This window comes from Myotis daubentonii, chromosome 15 (assembly GCF_963259705.1).
Source record: "Myotis daubentonii chromosome 15, mMyoDau2.1, whole genome shotgun sequence".
Taxonomy (NCBI): domain Eukaryota; kingdom Metazoa; phylum Chordata; class Mammalia; order Chiroptera; family Vespertilionidae; genus Myotis; species Myotis daubentonii.
In genome coordinates this window covers 2,536,036-2,558,220 of record NC_081854.1, presented here as the reverse complement: position 1 = coordinate 2,558,220, position 22,185 = coordinate 2,536,036, and the positions used below count along the sequence as shown (strand labels likewise).

At 60.2% G+C, this 22,185-nt stretch overlaps 1 protein-coding gene across 1 annotated transcript; it reads right to left on the bottom strand.

Moving 5' to 3' along the window:
- Positions 1-47: 47 nt before the first annotated feature.
- Positions 48-20,664, bottom strand: PTPRH (protein tyrosine phosphatase receptor type H). The gene is made up of 18 exons (XM_059665714.1): positions 20,486-20,664; positions 18,086-18,110; positions 16,597-16,860; positions 15,455-15,724; positions 13,989-14,258; positions 12,757-13,026; positions 9,702-10,001; positions 9,089-9,355; positions 7,237-7,312; positions 7,084-7,116; positions 5,206-5,296; positions 4,445-4,535; positions 3,986-4,062; positions 3,764-3,898; positions 3,338-3,460; positions 2,991-3,151; positions 752-887; positions 48-643 (listed from the first exon to the last, which is right to left on the bottom strand). The coding sequence occupies exons 1-18, from the start codon at positions 20,534-20,536 to the stop codon at positions 527-529; spliced, it is 2,757 nt and encodes a 918-aa protein (XP_059521697.1). The 5' UTR covers positions 20,537-20,664; the 3' UTR covers positions 48-526.
- Positions 20,665-22,185: the final 1,521 nt, after the last annotated feature.

Genomic DNA, 22,185 nt, shown 5'->3' with positions numbered 1-22,185 from the left:
CCCACCCCCAGATTATTCCCAGACCCAGAAACCCACTGGGGCAAGTATTTCTGCAGAGAATAGTGATTTAATAAGTTATGGGATGGAGGCAGAAAATATGTACAGGGAGTGGGTGCTGGGAACCTGAGGTCTTAGGAGATTTGGTTTCTGGAGTGAAAAGTGGGACCCTGCCTACCTTACTCCTTAGGTGGCCAGAACCTGAACCCGGGACCCTCATCCCTTCCTTCCTTCCTCAGAATCCAGCTTGTTTCTGGGAGACCCTGCAGCCCAAGGGGCCCTGGTCTCCTCCTCCCACCGAGAACTAGGACATCCTAGCCCCCTGCCCTCTCCTCCTTCACGGAACCAGGATCCTGGCTCCCACCCGACCTCTCTCCCCCAGGGCTGCCAGCCCCCCTCCTCCAGGGCCCAGGAGTCTGGGACCCCAGCCCCTTGCTGTCCCAGGGGTCCAGGAATCGGGGCGGAAGCCTGGATCCTGAGTGTGAGCCTGGCTGGGCGAGGGTCTCCGGGCCCCGAAGCTCAGCTTCCCCTAAGCATCGTTCTCGAAGACCAGGTTCTCGTATACGGCCTCGTTCTTCTGGGCGGGCGGCGGGGCCGACTGCTGCAGAAACCGGAGGAGGCACTGGTGCAGGAAGACGTACTGGGCCTGGGGAGGGGCAGAGGGGGCGGTGAGGGGTGTCCTCCTGAGCGGTGGCCTGCTTGACCCCGGATTCCACCTCCACCCGCCGCCCCATCCCCCAAAGACCCCAGTCACCTCGGTCTGCACCATCAGGGGCCGACTCTCCCGCATCTTCTTCACGAAGCTGAAGGGCCCCACCACCCCCTCGCACTCCAGCTGGCGCAGCAGGACGTCCAGGGCGATGAGGGTGCCGGTGCGGCCCACACCGGCGCTGGGCGGGGAGAGGGAGGGTCAGGTCACGGGAGGGATTTTTGAGGCAGAGGGCGGGGTCTGAATTTTGTTTTTTTGTTTAATATATTTGTTATTGATTTCAGAGAGGAAGGGAGAGGGAGAGACAGAAACATCATTGATGCGCCCTAACCGGTTTAGCTCAGTGGATAGAGCGTCGGCCTGCGGACTGAAGGGTCCCAGGTTCGATTCCGGTCAAGGGCATGTACCTTGGTTGTGGGCACATCCCCAGTAGGGGGAGTGCAAGAGGCAGCTGAATCGATGTTTCTCTCTCATTGATGTTTCTAACTCTATTCCTCTCCCTTCCTCTCTGTAAAAAATCAATAAAATATATATTTTTAAAAAAGAAACATCAAGATGAGAATCATTGACCAGCTGTCTCCTGCACGCCCCCTACTGGGAATCGAGCCCACAACCCGGGCCTGTGCCCTTGATCAGAATTGAACCCACGACCCTTCAGTCCACAGGTCGACGCTCTATCCAGAGCCAAACCATCCAGGACAAATAAAAAAAATTTTAACCCCTGGCCATGCTGCTCAGTGGTTGAGCATCATCCCGTTCACCAAAGGTCGCTGGTTCGATTCCCGGTCAGGACACGAGCCCGGGGTTGTGGGCCTGATCCCCAGGAAGGGGCGTGCAGGAGGCATCCGATCGATGGGGACGGTGTTTCTCTCTCTCACGGATCTTGCTCTTTCTCTCCCTCTCCCTTCCTCTGTCTCTAAAATCAATACGAACATATTTTTTAAAAATTTACACATAAAACTCACCACTTTAAACAATGCAACTGGCGGCGTTGGCAATGCTGGGCCAGCATGACCTCTGACCATTTTCCCAAACACTCCTCTCGCCTGAAGGAGGCGCCACGCCCATCGGGCGCTCACTGCCCACCCTCCTCTGCCTCCCGCCCCTGGCAACCGCCTCTGTGTTCCCTGGCGCGCTGGCCTGCTCCGAGCATTGCGAGCATTGCGTGTAAACGGGGTCGCCCACGGTGACCTGCGGCGTCTGGCTTCTCTCACTCGGCCTGCGCTCCCAAGGTCCCCCCCGCCCCGCCCCCGCCCCCCCATCTCCTGAACCTGAGCTTCATGCCTTTTTATGGCTCCAGCTAAGGCTCTGCAGCTCACGCTCTGCCCAGCGAGGCTCAACCCCTCTGCACTGGGGGGAAGGGACGGCAGTCTGCGGAGGCGCCTCCAGAGGGCGCTCTGCCGGGGCCAGGCAGGTGTTAGCGCACCATCGGGCAGACGGGTTAGGAGCCCCACGCAGGCCCTGGCCGGTGTAGCTCAGTGGGTGGAGCACGGCCTGCGGACTGAAGGGTCCCGGGTTCGGTTCCGGTCAAGGGCACAGGCCCGGGTTGCGGGCTCGGTCCTCAGTAGGGGGAGTGCGTGCAGGAGGCAGCCGATCCATGATTGTCTCTCATCATGGATGTGTCTATCTCTCCCTTCCTCTCTGAGATCAAAGAACCCTGGCCGGTGCGGCTCCGTTGGAGTTGGTTGGGTACCATCCTGTGCACCAAAAGGCCACCGGTTCAGTTCTGGGCAGGGCACATGCCTGAGTTTCGGGCTCAATCCCCAGTGGGGGGTGTGCAGGAAGCAAGAAACGTTTCTCTCTCTCTCCCTCCCTCCCTGTCACTCAGAAGCACCCCTTCCTCGTCCTCCTCTGACTTACATCCCGTGAAATGTTATCTGAGAGGCTCCAGCATAAACAGGACCTGGAGGGAGGGCTGAGGCCGGCACAGGAGCCCAGGGAGGAGTTTCCGGTGCTTCTCCCTCCCCTTCTCCACCCCGTCCTCCCTGCCCCTCCTCCTCAGGCAGGCCTTCTCCTCCATTACCTCCTCCTTTTCTTTCCCGTCTTCTCATCGGGACCCTCCTTTCCACACTGCCTCCCTTACCCCTGTCTCCACCGCCTTCTCCCTCCTCTACAAGTTCCCTTGCACCCAAATAACCCGTTTTTGGAGTCCCCAGGGGCCATCTCTCGCAAGTAAACTCAGGCATGTGCCCTGACCGGGAATCGAACCCGTGACCTTCACAGGGGAGAGGACTTCTGGGTCAGGGCACGCGAGGCCCGAGGACAGGGTCGGGGTGGTCCTCACCTGCAGTGCACGATGGGGGGGCCTCCCTCCGGGGTCTTGTCCAGCCACTGCCTGAGCACCTTCCAGAAGGCCAGCAAGGGGTCCGGGGAGTGGGGGACGCCGTGGTCCGGCCAGGCCACGTAGTGGAACTGTCGCACCGACAGAGTCTTCTGCTCCTGCGTCTAGACCGGGGGTGGGGGGTGCGGGGGAGAGCTCAGAACGGGGGAGAGGGGCCTGGCTGCGGACTGTGGTGGTGTTGAGGGGCATCCCGGGGGCACCCCGTGGTCCCGGCGAGCTGTGGGGAGGGACTTCCCGGAATGTCCTAGGGGAGGAATTGAGGTGCCAGGTGTGTGTGTGGGGGGACTCACATGTCGCAGCTTCAGGTCTCGGACTGTCCAGTTCTCCATCACCTTCTCCCCCTCCAGGGTCACCTGCAGGTGCCCGTGGGTGCAGGGCTGGGCGTCCAGAGGCCAGTAATGCTCACACTTCACCTGGGGGAGGACCACAGGGTCAGGGCACGGGGTGGGGGGTGTCCAGGGAACCTGCCCAGGCCGGCCCCCCCCCCATGGCGGCTGGGTGTGCAGGTCCACCCTGGCCAGGAGGAACCTCGGTCCCAAGGTCATTGGGATCGGCCTCACCCCACAGGTGGGCACGGGATGGGCTGGGGGCGATGGGGGAGGTTGGGGTCCCACGGGAGGGGATCCTGGGGTGTGAGGCAGGGTCCACACTGGGATCAGTGTCGGGGGGCGGTGGTGGTGGGGTCATGGATGGAGCTCGGGGGTCAGTCTGCTCACCCGGCCCAACTCCACGCAGTTGGTCAGCATGACGAGGGTGTGGCTTTGCTGCTCCCACACCAGGCGCCAGAAGTCACCCACCGTCTGGGGCAGGGGGCCCTGGGTCGCAATGAACTCCCGGGGGCTCCAGAGACCCTGGGGGGGGGAGACGGGCAGTGGTGACCCCTGGGGCCCTGAGCTTCTCGGGCCCCCTCCCCCCATTCCTGCTCCGGGGGGACCTACGGGCATGAAGCTGGCGTTGATGTAGTCGGAGCCCGGGGCCCCTCCGAGGGACCGCAGGGTTACGCGGGACCAGTCGTCTGGGGAGGAGGAGCGAGGCGGGCAGAGAGGGAGACAGGAGTCAGGCTGAGGGGCGGACTGACACCCGGAGCTCGCAGGGGGCGGAGCCCGCATGTCCCAGGGGGTCAGGGCCGGGCCAGAGGGACAGGGAGCTGGCAAAGTCATGCCTGGGGACAAAGCCAGCAGCAGCTCAAGACTCACAGGGTGGCTCAGGGTTGAGCGTCGACCTAGGAACCTGGAGGTCACGGTTCGATTCCCGGTCGGGACACGGCCCATGTCGCGGGCTCGATCCCCAGTGGGGGGCGTGCAGGAGGCAGCCGAGCCATGACTCTCTCATCATTGATGTTTCCCTCTCCCTCCCTCTCTGACATCAATAAAAACGTATTAAAAGACAAGACTCACAGGGCAGCACGTTCCGGTAGCGGTTCTTGGCGCTGTTTTCTGGAGCCGAGGCCACCGTCTGAGACTGGCCGTGGCCCTCCATGGCCAGGTGCTGGGGCGCAGGCAGAGGAGGAGGGGTGCACGGTGTAAGGGTCCCTCCAGCTTCCCCCAAGGGCTCCCTTGGCCACCCCCCCCATTTACTCCTTGTGTCCTGGAGGTCTGTGGGCCCCCAGGAATGGAACGTGTGCGCATTGGGGATGATTGAGGAGACTGTGGGGACAAGAGGGGGGCCGCCTAGAGAGGGGGTGTCAGGGGAAAACCGACGTGTGTCTCTAGGGCTGACACGGGCCCTGCCACAGATCCCACCGCACAGACACAGTCAGCCTGAGACACAGACAGACACTGGGCGCTGATTTTGTTTAATAACAAGAGTGGGGAGGTCTGGATGGGCATGTGGGGCTCAGCTGAGCCTCACCCCCCTGGTGCTCCTCTGCCCCACCCCCACCCTCACCCACCTGCTGCTCCCCTGCCCCACCCCCACCCCCACCCCTGCTGTTCCTCTGCGCCCCCACCCCCACCCACCTGGTGCTCCTCTGCCCCACCCCCACCCCCCCACTTGGTGCTCCCCTGCCCCACCCCCACCCCCTGGTGCTCCTCTGCCCCACCCCCACCCCCACCCCTGCTGTTCCTCTGCCAGACCCCCACCCCCCCACACCTGGTGCTCCCCAGCCCCCCCCAGCCCCACCCACCTGGTGCTCCCCTGCCCCCCCAGCCCCACCCACCTGGTACTCCTCAGCAAAGCCGCAGTTGCTGTCCTTCTCATTTTTGCGGACGTGGTCAGCAAAGTCAGCCGCAGGGATATCCTTTGGGAAGCTGGGGAGGGGGGAGGGGGAAGGGGAGACACACAGAGATTTTAGCCGCCTTTAACCCCGTGCTGCTGGGATGGAGAAAAGGTGCTTTTATTGTTGTTCACGTCACCAGGACGTATGTATCTCATAACCGGAAGCCTGGAGCCCTTGACGCCTCCCCCGACTTGGCCCCACCTGATTGCCCACAACTGCCCTTCCCTGTCGGGGGGCAACCAGGCCAGCAGGGGAGGGCCGCTGGGTGCATTAGGCAGGCAGGCAGGTGAGTGGTTAGGAGCCAGTGGTCCTGGATTGCGAGAGGGATGTCTGACTGCCGGTTTAGTCCCACGATCCCTGTGGGCTCAGGACTAAACCGGCAGTCAGACATCCTCTGAGGGGTCCCTGATTGGAGAGGGTGCAGGCCAGGCCGAGGGGCACCCCCCCTCCCGTGCACGAATTCCGTGCACTGGGCCTCTCGTAATAAATAATAAGGTGATTTTCATTCATCAATTCCACTCCTGGACGTATAGGGAAGAGAACGGAAAGCAGTGTCTGGAAAAGGTGAGTGCGCACTCCCATTCGGAGCAGCATCCCTCACAGGGCGGAAGCTGGAAGCAGCCACGTGTCCATCGGTGGGTGAGCGAGTAAGCCGTGTGTCCCCCCCACACAGTGGGGAACAATCCCGCCTTCAGGGGGGGGGGGATTCCCACACCCCCACGGAGCCGATGGACCCGGGGACACTGCTGAGTTAAGCCACTCACAAAAGGACCAACCTCTATGGTTTTACCGAAATTAATTAATTATTTTTTTTTCCAGCGACTGGAAAAGAGGGGAGAAAGAGAGAAACACATCGACCTGAGAGAGACACATGGATTGGCTGGCGAGGTACGTGCCCTCGACTGGAATTGATTGAACCTGAGACCCTTCAGTCCGCAGGGCGATGCTCTATCCACTGAGCCAAACTGGCCAGGGCCGCAATTAATTTAAAAGATTTTAAACTTGATGCTTAGAGAGGAAGTGAGAGGGAGAGAGAGAGAAGCATCATAGCAACAGGCTGCCTCCTGCTCGCCACCCCTTCCAGGGATCCTGACCAGGAACTGCAGCCAAACGGCAGAGCCACACCAGCCATGGCTCATTTTTTTGTTTAAATTCACTGAAAAAAAGGAAAAGGTGTATCTTCTCCATTTCAAGCCACTCCCTTCCCCCTGGGCTCCAACCCCCTCCTTGCCTTCCTTTCTGGGACCCTCTCCTCTTTCCCTTGAGCTTGTAACCATGCTAATCTCTCTCATGAAAATCATCTGACCCTGTGTCACTGCAACTGCAGCTCTTTCTCACTCCATTCCTTGTAAGATAGTCTTATAAACGCTTTTTCTTTTTTTATATATATTTTTATGCCCTGGCTGGTTTGGCTCAGTGGATAGAGCATCGGCCTGGGGACTGAAGGGTCCTGGGTTCAACTCCAGTCAAGGGCACGTGCCCGGGTTGCGGGCTCGATCCACATTTGGGGACGTGCAAGAGGCAGCCGATCTATGATTCTCTCTCATCATTGATGTTTCTCTCTCTCTCCCTCTCCCTTCCTCTCTGAAATCAATAAAAATATATAAAAATAAATAAAAATATAAAAAAAAATAAGAAATATTTTTTAAGAAAGGGCTGTGACCCTGTACAGGCACAGAAGGCATCAGGCCCATCTGAGACTAGTGTGGGGGGAGGGGTCTCCGATCCTGCCCTCTGACCCACCCAGTGCCCAGCGAACACCCCCCCAATGTGACCTTTCAGAGATCCTTCTGGATGCTCCCCCAACCGCCGGCTCACCTGAGTGCTGGCTCCTTCAGGCTCTTTTTATACCTGGGGGAAAGGATGTTGGGAGGAGAGGCTCAGGAAGTGAGGTTGGGACCATAGGTCCTCATCCCGCCCCGGCCCCCACCTCTGGGCGCTCGGTCGGCCCAGCCCTGCACAGAGTCTCACCTCCTCAGGAAGAAGATCAGCAGGCCCACCAGGGTGAGGAACAGCAGGGCCCCGACGATGGCCCCGGCGATGACCCCTGGGGGAGGAGGCATGGGGAGCCATTAGGGCCCAGGTCCTAGCTCCTGACACCCCATCTCTCCAGCCTCCACCTTTTTTATTTTTAAACTAGAGGCCCGGTGCACAAAAATTTGTGCACTCAGGGGGTCCCTCAGCCCAGCCTATGCCCTCTCGCAGTCTGAGACCCCTCGGGGGATGACCACCTGCTGGCTTAGGCCTGCTCCCTGGGGGATTGGGCCTAAGCTGGCAGTCAGACATCCCTCTGGCAGCCCGGGAGCCCTTGGGGGATGTCCACTAGCCAGCAGGGAGCAAGCCTAAGCTTCAGTCAGACATCCTTAGTGCTGCTGAGGAGGTGGGAGAGGCTCCCAGCACCACTGCTGTACTGGCAGCCGTCAGCCTGGCTTGTGGCTGAGCAGAGCTCCCCCTGCGGGAGCACACTGACCGCCAGGGGTCAGCTCCTGCACTGAGCGTCTGCCCGCTGGTGGTCAGTGTGTGTCATAGTGACCAGTCATTCCCAGTGGTTCTGCTGTTAGGGTCAATTTGCATATTACCCTTTTATTTTTTAGGAGTGCCTGGCCAGCCAGGGTGAGGGGCTGATGGCTGTTTGCAGGCTGGCCACAGATCCTTTGGTGTGGAGGTCCCCACTGGGGTGCCTGGCCAGCCTGGGTGAGGGGCTGAGGGCCGTTTTCAGGCTGGCCACACCCCCTGCAGGGTGGGGATCCCCACTGGGGTGCTTGGCCAGCCTGGGTGAGTGGCTGATGGCTGTTTGCAGGCTGGTCACAGCCCTTCAGGGTGGGGGTCCCCCCTGGGGTACCTGGCCAGTCTGAGTGAGGGGATGATGGCTGTTTGAAGGCTGGCCACAACCCCCAGTCACCCAAATTCTCAGTGGAGGCTGGCTGGAAGCAAGTATCTGGGATTTATTTGTCTTCTATAATTAAAACTTTGTTGCCATGAGCGGAGGCCACAGCCAGCTCACAGCAGGCGAGAAACTTGGCTTCCTCCATCACCCGGGCAACCAAGCCTCCTGCTTGCTCCAGCTCTGTGGCTGCCAGCCGCCATCTTGGTTGGGTTAATTTGCAGATAGCCACTCTGATTGGCTGGTGGGCATGGCTTAGGGCATAGTGAAGGTATGGTCAATTAGCATCTTTGTCTTTTATTAGTGTAGATATGCTTTTATTGATTTCAGAGAGGAAGGGAGAAGGATAGATAGAAACATCAATGATGAGAGAGAATCATGGATCGGCTGCCTCCTGCACACCCGCTACTGGGGATCGAGCCCACAACCCAGGCATGTGCCCTTGGCTGGAATCGAACCTGGGACCCTTTAGTCTGCAGGCCGACACTCTATCCATTCAGCCAAACCAGCCAGGGCTCACACTACACTTTAAATGTGTGAGTCGTGCACTAGCCAGTTTGGCTCAGTGGATAAAGTGTTGGCCTGTGGACTGAAGGGTCCAAGGTTCGATTCCGGTCGAGGGCACATTCCTGGGATGTGATCTCAGTCCCCAGTTGGGGTGTGTGAGGGAGGCGGCCGATCGACACTTCTCTCTCAGCATTGATGTTTCTCTCCCTCCTTCTCCCTTCCTCTCTGAAATCAATAACCATGTATTCTAAATAATTAAGTAAACGGGTGAGTTCTATGTTCTGTGACTTACATCTCAGTAAGACTGTGTTAAAGACAGCAGAAAACAAAACACAAAGAGCAAACAGGAAGGACCGCCTGGGTAGGTCAGACTCCCTCCGCGCAGGGCCTGAGGGGCCTGGAGACACTGTGTGCCCCTGGGGCTGTGCTCACCTGCAGTCTCCGTGTGGCAGGTCACGGAGGCAGCTGGGGCCCTCAGTCCGTCCCAGATGGTCCTGACCGTGGCTGGGTAGGACTGAGCCGGCTGGAGGTGGGACACGAACACGTCCCTCCCGCAGGAGGCGTTGTCCAGGGAGACCAGCTGCCCGCCCACCTGCAGCTCAAAGGCCTCATAGCCGCCCAGGGGGCAGGTCCAGTTCAGGGAGACCCCATAGCCACCAGAGATGCTGGTGCAGGAGATGATGGTGACGGGGTCCGGGGCTGGGAGGTGGAGACAAAAGGACTCGGTAGGTGCCAGCCAAGGTGGTATTCCCTCCCTCCCCCGCTTCAGCGCCAGGGATGCCAATTCTGTGACCGCGACAAGGAGTCCAACCTTCCCTTCCCCAAACCCAAATACTTCTTCATCCCCCACTCTCTAAATTCCCAAACGGACTCCCAACAGGTCCCCACAAACTACAACTCCCATGAGCGCTCTGACGCTCTGGATCACTGCAGCTTATACAGTCAGGGCCCCATGGCCTGATGGGATTTGTAGTCCACTCACTTCTCATCACCCACAAACTCCTCCCCCACCCCCAAAAAACAGGTAAAAGGGGGCTCATCTCACATGTGGATGCCCGGAGGCTCTGTGTGGAACCGGCTACGTTGCTCCTCTCCGCCCACACGCTGAAGTTGTATGGAGTCCCGGGTTCCAGGCCCCTCACCACATACCAAGTCTCTTTGGTCCTGGCTATCTGGTCGACCTGGTGTCCTTGGGGGTCTCCTTCCCCCTGGGGAGGTCCCCCACTGGCCCACTGGACACAGTACATGTAGAGCTGAGAGGGGGGGCATGCCGGGGCCTTCCACTGCAGGGCGATTGAGTTGTTGGTCTGAGTGTCCTTCCGCAGAGCTGTGACCTCGTTGGGAGCTGAGAATTGAGACAGACAACTCAAGGGGCGGATCCCCAAGGCCCCTCACACTGAGTCTGCTCACCTCCCCTTCCCTGCAGGTGCCCCAGCCATCGGATCGCATACTTCCCAAGAGGTGGGGACCACGGTCGCTGGGTCCTCTCTGTCCTAAGTCCACATACCTGGGTCCCACTCACCACCCTTCCACACACAACCAGTTCCTAGACGTTTCTGTTGACTTCAGTCTTCTCAGCCCAAATGGCCAAAGACTGAAGAGTTCCGGGTCCTTGCATCAGCAGGGCACCTAGTCCCTGGGGTCATTCTGTTGCCTCTCACTCTTGGGACCCACACCTGCCGGCTGGGAGGCGGGGCCCCGTTGGACCCAGCAGTTCACCAGGACAAGCTGTGGGCGACCATCTAGCTCAGCGGTTCTCAACCTGTGGGTCACGACCCCTTTGGCGGTCGAACGGCCCTTTCACAGGGGTCGCCTAAGACCATCCTGCATATCAGAAATTTACATGACGATTCATCACAGTAGCAACATGACAGTGATGAAGTAGCAACGAAAATAATTGTATGGCTGGGTCACAACATGAGGAACTGTATTTAAAGGGCCAGAGGGTTGAGAACCGCTGGTCTAGCTGGTGACTATACTGATTCCTGGACAGCCAGGGGCTCTCTTCGTCCCCAAAGACAGACCCTCCAATCAGAAAACCCGGTCGCTCAGGACAGACACCCCCTGGGAGGCAGACCTACAGGCTCAAGGTCTGATGAGGCCGGTGAGGGGTCGCCCAGCACAGTTCGTCTCCCAGGAACCTTGCGCCAGGCCCCCATCACTCTCCCCGCAGCCCAGTATGCTGTGCAGGTCGCATTGCCGCTGCTGCTGAGTCCGTTCCTCTCCGCCCACACGGAGAAGGTGTACAGGGCCCCAGCTTGCATTGTGTTCACTGTGACCCTGGTATCCGAGGTGTTCTGGGTCCCCGTGGCAACCCCGCCCTCCATGGTCCAGGAGACCCAGGAGGTGTAGTTCCGGTCGGGGCCCTGGGGAGCTGTCCAGCGCAGGCTGATGGAGCTGGGGGTCTGACTCTCCATGGTCAGGTCCCTGACGGGGTTGGGGGCTGAGGCGGCAGGAGGAAGGCTCAATGTCCCCAGGGGAGCCTCATCGCTGACCCTCCCAGTTCCCAGTGCGGCCCCCGCCCCCGCCCCCACCCTGGGTGCTAAGCAGAGACACCCCCATCCCCCCACTAGCACGGTGGTCTAGAAAGCTCCCCGCCCTAACTCAGAGGCAGGAGGACCCAGGGACAACCCTGGGCCGTGACCAGCTCTCCCGAGGCCCGGCTGCAGGTCCGGCCCACAGAGGCCCAATGACCTGCCGGCTGCCCTGGGCTGGCCCTGCTCCCACCGGGTCCCAGCCGCCTCCTCCCACCCCCAGGGGGAACCCAGCCATCGGACGGGGTGAGGCTGACCTGTGGAGCCCTCCTGGGTCTGCACGGAACTGGGGACTCCATGCTTCTCCCCCCACACGGAGAACAGGTAGGAGGTTGCCGGCGTGAGTCCCTGCACCGTGTACGTGACGTCTGTCGTATTCTCTGTCTTGTTCTTGCCATCGTCTCCCGTGTACTGGACCCAGTAGGTGTAGCTTTGGGGGTCTGGGGCCTCCCAGCGCAGGGTGATGGAGATGTTGGTCTGACTCTCCACGGTCAGGTCCCTGACGGGGTTGGGGGCTGAGGAGGGGACAGGAGAGGGAATCAGCTGTGGACTCTGGGCCCACATGTCCAGGCCTTCCTTCCCCGCTGGGCCCAGGAAGCCTGGGGCGGTGGCTAGACCCTCAAGTCCACAATGGCAGCCGGGCCCAGCTGGTGCGGCTCAGTGGTTGAGCATCTACCTATGAACCAGGAGGTCACGGTTCGATTCCCGGTCAGGGCACATGCCCAGGTGCCAGGCTTGATCCCTGGTGTGGGGTATGTAGGAGGCAGCCAATCAATGATTCACTCTCATCATGGTCTTAGAAGACCCCTGTGAAAATGTCATTCGACCACCAAAGGGATCATGACCCACAGGTTGAGAACCGCTGGTCTAGCTGGTGACTCTACAGATTCCTGGACAGCCAGGGGCTCTCTTCGTCCCCAAAGACAGACCCTCCAATCAGAAAACCCGGTCGCTGAGGACAGACACCCCATAGGACCGTGGTCGGCAAACTCATTAGTCAACAGAGCCAAATATCAACAGTACAATGATTGAAATTTCTTCTAAGAGACAAATTTTTTTTTAATATATTTTATTGATTTTTCACAGAGAGGAAGGGAGAGAGAGAGAATTAGAAACATCGATGAGAGAGAAACATCGATATCGATCAGCTGCCTCCTGCACATCTCCCACTGGGGATGTGCCCGCAACCCAGGTACATGCCCTTGACCGGAATCGAACCTGGGACCTTTCAGTCCGCAGGCCGACACTCTATCCGCTGAGCCAAACCGGTTTTGGCAAGAGCCAAATTTTTTAAATTTAAACTATATAGGTAGGTACATTGTTCTTAACTTAATTAGGGTACTCCTAAGGCCTAGGAAGAGCCACACTCAAGGGGCCAAAGAGCCACATGTGGCTCGCGAGCCGCAGTTTGCCAACCACGGCCCTAGGAGGCAGAAATACAAGCTCAAGGTCTGAGGAGGCCGGTGAGGGGTCGCCGAGCACAGTTCATCTCCCAGGAACCTGCGCCATGCCCCCATCACTCACCCCCCAGCCCAGTATGCTGGGCCCGGACAGCCTGGGTCTCACCTGTGGCCCCCGTGCAGGTCGTGTTGCTGCTGTTGACTCCGTTCCTCTCCGCCCGCACGGTGAAGGTGTACAGGGTCCCAGCTTCCATTTCGTCCACTGTGACCCTGGTATCCGAGGTGTTCTGGGTCCCCGTGGCAACCCCGCCCTCCACGGTCCAGGAGACCCAGTAGGTGTAGGGAGGGTGATCCGGGCCCTGGGGAGCTGTCCAGCTCAGGGTGATGGAGCTGGTGGTCCGGTCCTGGACCCCGAGATTTGTCACTGCATTGGGGACTGGCAGAAGGAACAGAGAGAAGGTCAGGCTTCCTCGCCCCTCGTCCGGACACAGTCATGTTCCTGCTCCCTGCGCAGCCCAGCTTGTGAGGAAACACTTCCTGGCCTGGCTGGGTAGCTCAGTGGGTTAGAGTGTCGTCCCAATATGTCAAGATTGGAGTCCGATCCCGCGTCAGGGCACATACAAGAATCAACCAATGAATGCATCAAGGGGAACAACAAATCAGTATTTCTGTCTCTTTATCTCACTGCCGACCCCCCTCCCCCCGCTGCCCAGCCAGCATGGCTCAGTGGTTGAGCATCCACATATAAACAGGAGGTCCCGGTTTGATTCCCGGTCAGGGCACATGCCCAGGTGCCAGGCTTGATCCCTGGTGTGGGGTGTGTAGGAGGCAGCCAATCGATGATTCGCTCTCATCATGGTCTTAGGCGACCCCTGTGAAAATTTTGTTCGACCACCAAAGGGGTCGCGACCCACAGGTTGAGAACCGCTGGTCTAGCTGGTGACTTTACAGATTCCTGGACAGCCAGGGGCTCTCTTTGTCCCCAAAGACAGACCCTCCAATCAGAAAACCCGGTCGCTGAGGACAGACACCCCATAGGACCGTGGTCGGCAAACTAATTAGTCAACAGAGCCAAATATCAACAGTACAACGATTGAAATTTTTTCTGAGAGCCAAATTTTTTAAACTTAAACTATATAGGTAGGTACATTGTTCTTAACTTAATTAGGGTGCTCCTAAGGCTTAGGAAGAGCCACACTCAAGGGACCAAAGGGCCGCATGTGACTCGCGAGCCGCAGTTTGCTGACCAGGGCCCTAGGAGGCGGACCTACAGGCTCAAGGTCAGATGAGGCCGGTGAGGGGTCACCGAGCACAGTTCGTCTCCTAGAAACCTTGCGCCAGGCCACCATCACTCTCCTCCCAGCCCAGTAGGCTGGGCCCGGACAGCCTGGGTCTCACCTGTGGCCCCTGTGCAGGTCGTGTTGCTGCTGTTGACTCCGTTCCTCTCCGCCCGCACGGTGAAGGTGTACAGGGCCCCAGCTTCCATTTCGTCCACTGTGACCCTGGTATCCGAGGTGTTCTGGGTCCCCGTGGCAACCCCGCCCTCCACGGTCCAGGAGACCCAGTAGGTGTAGGGAGGGTGATCCGGGCCCTGGGGAGCTGTCCAGCTCAGGGTGATGGAGCTGGTGGTCTGGTCCTGGACCCCGAGATTTGTCACTGCATTGGGGACTGGCAGAAGGAACAGAGAGAAGGTCAGGCTTCCTCGCCCCTTGTCCGGACACAGTCATGTTCCTGCTCCCTCTGCAGCCCAGCTTGTTAGGAAACACTTCCTGGCCTGGCTGGGTAGCTCAGTGGGTCAGAGTGTCGTCCCAATATGTCAAGATTGGAGTCCGATCCCCAGTTAGGGCACATACAAGAATCAACCAAAGCCCTACCGGGTATGGCTCGGTGGATAGAGCGTCAGCCTGCGGACTGAAGGGTCCCAGGTTCGATTCCGGTCAAGAGCACATGCCCAGGTTGCGGGTTCAATCCCCAGTGGGGGGCGTGCAGGGGGCAGCCAATCAATGGTTCTCTCTCATCATTGATGTTTCGATCTCTCTCCCTCTTCCTTCCGCTCTGAAATCAATAAAAATACATTAAAAAAAAAAAAGAATCAACCAATGAATGCATCAAGGGGAACAACAAATCAGTATTTCTGTCTCTTTCTCTCACTGCCAAGCCCCCTCCCCCCGGTGCCCAGCCAGCATGGCTCAGTGGTTGAGCATCCACATATAAACAGGAGGTCACGGTTTGATTCCCGGTCAGGGCACATGCCCAGGTGCCAGGCTTGATCCCTGGTGTGGGGTGTGTAGGAGGCAGCCAATCGATGATTCGCTCTCATCATGGTCTTAGGCGACCCCTGTGAAAATTTTGTTCGACCACCAAAGGGGTCGCGACCCACAGGTTGAGAACCGCTGGTCTAGCTGGTGACTCTACAGATTCCTGGACAGCCAGGGGCTCTCTTCGTCCCCAAAGACAGACCCTCCAATCAGAAAACCCGGTCGCTGAGGACAGACACCCCATAGGACCGTGGTCGGCAAACTAATTAGTCAACAGAGCCAAATATCAACAGTACAACGATTGAAATTTTTTCTGAGAGCCAAATTTTTTAAACTTAAACTATATAGGTAGGTACATTGTTCTTAACTTAATTAGGTTACTCCTAAGGCTTAGGAAGAGCCACACTCAAGGGACCAAAGGGCCGCATGTGACTCGCGAGCCGCAGTTTGCTGACCAGGGCCCTAGGAGGCGGACCTACAGGCTCAAGGTCAGATGAGGCCGGTGAGGGGTCACCGAGCACAGTTCGTCTCCTAGAAACCTTGCGCCAGGCCACCATCACTCTCCTCCCAGCCCAGTAGGCTGGGCCCGGACAGCCTGGGTCTCACCTGTGGCCCCCGTGCAGGTCGTGTTGCTGCTGTTGACTCCGTTCCTCTCCGCCCGCACGGTGAACGTGTACAGGGCCCCAGCTTCCATTTCGTCCACTGTGACCCTGGTATCCGAGGTGTTCTGGGTCCCCGTGGCAACCCCGCCCTTCACGGTCCAGGAGACCCAGTAGGTGTAGGGAGGGTGATCCGGGCCCTGGGGAGCTGTCCAGCTCAGGGTGATGGAGCTGGTGGTCTGGTCCTGGACCCCGAGATTTGTCACTGCATTGGGGACTGGCAGAAGGAACAGAGAGAAGGTCAGGCTTCCTCGCCCCTCGTCCGGACACAGTCATGTTCCTGCTCCCTCTGCAGCCCAGCTTGTTAGGAAACACTTCCTGGCCTGGCTGGGTAGCTCAGTGGGTTAGAGTGTCGTCCCAATATGTCAAGATTGGAGTCCGATCCCCAGTTAGGGCACATACAAGAATCAACCAAAGCCCTACCGGGTATGGCTCGGTGGATAGAGTGTCAGCCTGCGGACTGAAGGGTCCCAGGTTCGATTCCGGTCAAGAGCACATGCCCAGGTTGCGGGTTCAATCCCCAGTGGGGGGCGTGCAGGAGGCAGCCAATCGATGATTCTCTCTCATCATTGATCTATCTATCTCTCTCTCCCCCTCCCTTCATCTCTGAAATCAATCCTAGATAATAAAGAGCTAATATGCTAATTAGACTGAACAGCAGAACAACTGTCCAGATGACCTTCTGGATGAAGCCAGGGCTGAGGGCCCAAGGCAGCCATTTTTGCGAGGGGCTGAGCCCTTTGCACGAATTTTGTGCACAGGGCCTCTAGTAAAATATATATATTTTTAAATTGTGGGTTTTTTTGCCCTGAGCAGTTTGGATCAGCGGATAGAGGGTCGGCCTGCGGACTGAAGGGTCCCAGGTTCGATTCCTGTCAAGGGCATGTACCTTGGTTGCGGGCACATCCCCAGTAGGGAGTGTGCAGGAGGCAGCTGATCCATGATTCTCTCTCATCATTGTGTTTCTCTCTTGCTCCCTCTCCCTTCCTCTCTGAAATCAATAAAAATATAATAATAATAATAATAATAATAATAATAATACACGGGATAATGACGACAAAGCAAATGCCTCCCCCTTTCCCCCGTCACCTGTGGCCGCGCGGAGAGGGGTCCGGGAGCTGCTGATGTTTCTGTTCTCCACCCACACGGCGAGGGCGTAGGCGGACCCGGGTTTCAGTCCGTCCACTGTGACGCTGGTGTGTGTTGTGCTCTGGGTTCCAGTTTCGCCACCACCACCCGTCCACTCGACCCAGTAGGTGTAGTTCCGGTTGGGGCCCTGGGGAGCTGTCCAGCGCAGGCTGATGGAGCTGGTGGTCTGACTCTCCACGGTCAGGTCCCTGACGGGGTTGGGGGCTGAGGAGGGGACAGGAGAGGGAATCAGCTGTGGACTCTGGGCCACATGTCCAGGCCTTCCTTCCCCGCTGGGCCCAGGAAGCTTGGGGCAGTGGCTAGACCCTCAAGTCCAAATGGCAGCCGTGCCCGGCTGGCGTGGCTCAGTGGTTGAGCGTCCACCTATGAACCAGGAGGTCCCGGTACAATTCCCAGTCACGGCACATGCCAGGGTTGCGGGCTCCATCCCAGGTGTGGGGCAGGCAGGAGGCAGCCAATGAATGCTTCTCTCTCATCATTGACGCTTCTATCTCTCTCCCCCTTTCTCTTCCTCTATAAAATCAATAAAAACATATTTAAAATAAAATAAAAATGAATATATCCTGAGGTGAGGATAAACAAACAAATGAGCCCCAGTGGATACAGCATTGGCCATCGGCCTGCGGACTGAAAGGTCGTGGATTCGAATCCAGTCAAGGGCACATGCCTGGGTTTCGGGCTCCATCCTCAGTAGGGGGCGTGCAGGAGGCAACTGATCCATGATTGTCTCTCATTGATGTTTCTATCCCTCTCTCCCTCTCCCGTCCTCTCTGAAATCAATAAAGAAATATATTTTTAAAAAATAAATAAATAAAAAGAAAAATCCCTGGAAAAATATCCTCGGGTGAGGTTTAAAAAATGTATAAATAATTTTTTTTAAAGTTTTATTAAAAACGCACACACACACACACACATACACACAGAAACAACCAACCACAACAGATTAAGCAGCGGCTGCTCTCACCTGTGCTGGCATTGAGGGTCGCCTCAGAGCTGTTGGCGCCACCTCCCTCCCACCACACGGAAAACTCATAGCGGGTCACGGGTTCGAGTCCCGTCGCCGTGTAAGTGAGTTCTGTTGTGCTTTGGGTCTCATCTTTGCCACCGTCTCCGCTGCACCTGACCCAGTAGGTGTAGGTGTAGTTCTGCAGGGTGGGGTCTTCCGGGGGCTCCCAGCGCAGGGTGATGGAGCTGCTGTTTTGATGCCACACTGTCAGGTTCCTGACGGTGGCGGTGGTGTTGGGTGCTGCGAATAGGGAAGCAAACTGGGTCCCTAATCCCCTCAGGAGACCAGAGAGACCCCTCCCATCAGCGCCTGCCAGGGATCCTGGCGCCCTCCATGGAGATCCCCCTTAGCCCCAAAACTCACACACGAGACTTGGGGTGCTACTTCTCTGGGTGGGTGGTGGACTCAGCAAGGATTCCTCACCGGCTCCGGTCCAGACGCACAGGCCCTGGGGGGAGCCCAGGGGTGAGTCAGAGCCCAGCCTCCCCTCCAGGCCCAGGGGAGACTGTGGGGCTGGGGGGCAGCCGGCACCCTCCCAGCCTCAGCCCCCCCAGAGGCACAGCCCGGGGGAGGGACACTGCGGGCGACGCCTACCCCAGGCTCAGCCGTGACAAAGGTCACCCCAGGGCCACCTGCCTCTTCTGGGTGTGTGGGGAGGGGAGGGGCAGAGGCGGGGCTCCAGGGACCCAGGAGCTGGGCTGGACACCCGCCCCGGCCTCCACCTGCCGGGATAAGGCAGGGCCCAGAGATAAGGGAATGGTTTCACTTCCCGAAAAGTATGGACGACGAGGAGCAGAAAAGTAAACAACGTATTGCTGGTAAAAATAAATAGTAATAATAATATTAACAGGAAAAGAAAAGTCATCAACAAACTGGGAACAGGAGAGAGACAGGCTGGGAACCAGAGGCCAGACACCCGGTCTGATGGTGTCTGAGGCTGGGGCCTGGGCTCCTGGGTCTGAGGGAGGAGGGACTGGGGGCCTGGACTCCTGGGTCTGAGGGAGGAGGGGGCCGGGGGCCTGACCTCCTGGGTCTGAGGGAGGAGGGGGTGGGGGCCTGGACTCCTGGGTCTGAGGGAGGAGGGGGTGGGGGCCCGGACTCCTGGGTCTGAGGGAGGAGGGGGTGGGGGCCGGGACTCCTGGGTCTGAGGGAGGAGGGGGTGGGGGCCGGGACTCCTGGGTCTGAGGGAGGAGGGGGTGGGGGCCTGGACTCCTGGGTCTGAGGGAGGAGGGGGTGGGGGCCGGGACTCCTGGGTCTGAGGGAGGAGGGGCTGGGGTCTGGGCTCCTGGGTCTGAGGGAGGAGGGGCTGGGGTCTGGACTCCTGGGTCTGAGGGAGGAGGGGCTGGGGGCCTGGACTCCTGGGTCTGAGGGAGGAGGGGCTGGGGGCTGGGCTCCTGGGTCTGAGGGAGGAGGGGCTGGGGTCTGGACTCCTGGGTCTGAGGGAGGAGGGGCTGGGGGTCTGGACTCCTGGGTCTGAGGGAGGAGGCCGGGCGCCTGGACTCCTGGGTCTGAGGGAGGAGGGGGTGGGGGCCGGGACTCCTGGGTCTGAGGGAGGAGGCCGGGGGCCTGGACTCCTGGGTCTGAGGGAGGAGGGGCTGGGGGCCTGGACTCCTGGGTCTGAGGGAGGAGGCCGGGGGCCTGGACTCCTGGGTCTGAGGGAGGAGGGGCTGGGGGCCTGGACTCCTGGGTCTGAGGGAGGAGGGGGTGGGGGCCGGGACTCCTGGGTCTGAGGGAGGAGGCCGGGGGCCTGGACTCCTGGGTCTGAGGGAGGAGGGGCTGGGGGCCTGGACTCCTGGGTCTGAGGGAGGAGGCCGGGGGCCTGGACTCCTGGGTCTGAGGGAGGAGGGGCTGGGGGCCTGGACTCCTGGGTCTGAGGGAGGAGGCCGGGGGCCTGGACTCCTGGGTCTGAGGGAGGAGGGGCCGGGGGCCTGGACTCCTGGGTCTGAGGGAGGAGGCCGGGGGCCTGGACTCCTGGGTCTGAGGGAGGAGGGGGTGGGGGCCGGGACTCCTGGGTCTGAGGGAGGAGGGGCCGGGGGCCTGGACTCCTGGGTCTGAGGGAGGAGGCCGGGGGCCTGGACTCCTGGGTCTGAGGGAGGAGGGGCTGGGGGCCTGGACTCCTGGGTCTGAGGGAGGAGGGGGTGGGGGCCGGGACTCCTGGGTCTGAGGGAGGAGGGGCCGGGGGCCTGGACTCCTGGGTCTGAGGGAGGAGGCCGGGGGCCGGGACTCCTGGGTCTGAGGGAGGAGGGGCCGGGGGCCTGGACTCCTGGGTCTGAGGGAGGAGGCTGGGGGCCTGGACTCCTGGGTCTGAGGGAGGAGGGGCCGGGGGCCTGGACTCCTGGGTCTGAGGGAGGAGGCTGGGGGCCTGGGCTCCTGGGTCTGAGGGAGGAGGGCTGGGGGCCTGGGCTCCTGGGTCTGAGGGAGGAGGGGCTGGGGGCCTGGACTCCTGGGTCTGAGGGAGGAGGCTGGGGGCCTGGGCTCCTGGGTCTGAGGGAGGAGGGGCCGGGGCCTGGGCTCCTGGGTCTGAGGGAGGAGGGCTGGGGGCCTGGGCTCCCCGGTCTGAGGGAGGAGGGGCTGGGGGCCTGGACTCCTGGGTCTTCCTCACCCAGAATTTACTCTCACCCGGGACAGGACACACCTGAGAGCCCAGGTGTAAGACTCCCCAACCATCTCCCGGAACCTGGACGCCAGCTTTCTTCTCCGGGGAACCTGCACCCTTTTCCTCAGGACACGAGTTCAGGGACCTCGTTCCCACCCCTCCCCCAAACCCCGCCCTGGCGCCCCCCTCCAGTTCCCCCTCGGGTCCCTCCCGGAGGCCCCACTCACCAGCAGCACCAGGCGCCCCCAGGCCCCGAGGCCCCCTCCAGCCCCCGTCATGTCCGCCGGGATCCTTGCGGCCTCGGAGGGACCCGGGTGACCAGTGCGGGGCCTTCCACCTGCAGGACTTTAAACGCAGGCATTTCCCCTTTCCCAGCCCGGGCCGCGGGGCCACAGGTCGGGTCGGGAGGGCGGAGGAGGAAGTGGGAGCTCGGGGAGCGCCCCGCCCGCCCCGCCCCGCCCCGCGGCCCGGGTCGCGGCCTCTGGACCCTCCTTTGCCCCGAGGGACGCGCGGGGGGGGGGGTGCGCGCTCCCGGGCCCCCTCCCGTCCCGGCGCTGCTCCCGCTGCCCCGCGGCTCTGCATTTTGGGGGGCGGGCACCCCAGGCGGCTCTGCCCGTGCGGGTCCCCGCGCCTGGCACGTCCTCCCCGCATCGGCCCGGCCGCCCCGGGCACGGAGCCCCTCCGGCGGCAGCTCCCAGCCAGTGTCTGCTCCGCGCCCTCCGAGCAGCGCGGGGGCCCGGGGGGTGGGCGCTTTCCTCCTGCAGCCCCTGGGCCCGCGGCGGCTCGGGACCCTCGCGGCTGCGTGGGGACTGGATCCTGCGCGGCGGGTTCACCCGAGACCGGGACCGGGACTCGGCTCCGCGCAGGCGCACTGCGCCCGCCCCCCTGCCCGCCCCGGGGACCCGGGCTCGCTGCGCCTGGCCCTGGGGGACCAGCCGGGACCCCCGCCGCGCCCCTCCCTTCGCGCCCTCCCGGCGGGCTGGGGCCAGGCTCGGGGAACCCAGGGAACATCGGCCGCCCCGCCACGTTGCGGGAGGATGGGGCTGGGGATGGGGCTGGGGGCTGGGGACGGGGAAATGGGGAGGGGCAGGGGGGTTTGGGGGGGTGGTCCTGGCTCCCTTCTCTCACTGACTGAGGAAGAAATAGAGCTGAACTCGGGGCAACCTGGGGAAGGGAGGGCCCGGATGACATCCAGGCCCCCAGCTCAGTTCCCCAAAGCGGCCACCACACCCTGGGGTCCTTGGTAAAGCCATCGCTGCCTTTCTTTAAATTTTTTCTTTCTTTCTTTCAATGTTATGCATATACCAGAGGCCCGGTGCACGAAATTTGTTTAAGAGAGGGTCCTTCCTTCCCCTGGCTGCCACCATCGGCTTTCCTCTGGGACCCAGGACCCAGGACCAGGCTTCCCTGGCAGCCCCAGCTTCCTCCGGAAGGTGGTCTGGAAGGACACCCGGAAGGTCGTCTGGTCTAATTAGCATATTATGCTTTTATTATGAGAGAAGATATATATTTATTTATTGATTGATTGATTGATTTCAGAGAGAAAGGGAGAGAGAGAGAGAAACATCAATGATGAGAGAGAATCACGGATCCACTGCCTCCTGCACGCCCCCTACTGGGGATGGAGTCGGAAACCGGGCATGTGCCCTGACCTGGAATCGAACCCTGACCTCCTGGGTCACAGGTCGATGCTCCACCACTGAGCCACTCCAGCTGGGCCAGTCTCTGCATTTAGGTACCACCCCCCAATCCTGCCACCCGCACCCCCAGCCCTAGGCAGCCCCTACCCTGCCCTGTCTCCTGACTCCCCTGGCCAGGACATCCAGTCCTACAGGGGCCTTTGGAAGGGGCCCCTTTCACTCGGGGAAGGTTTCCAAAGGCGAGGAGGCATCTTGTAGGTGTAACGCAGCTTCAGTCCTATTTACGG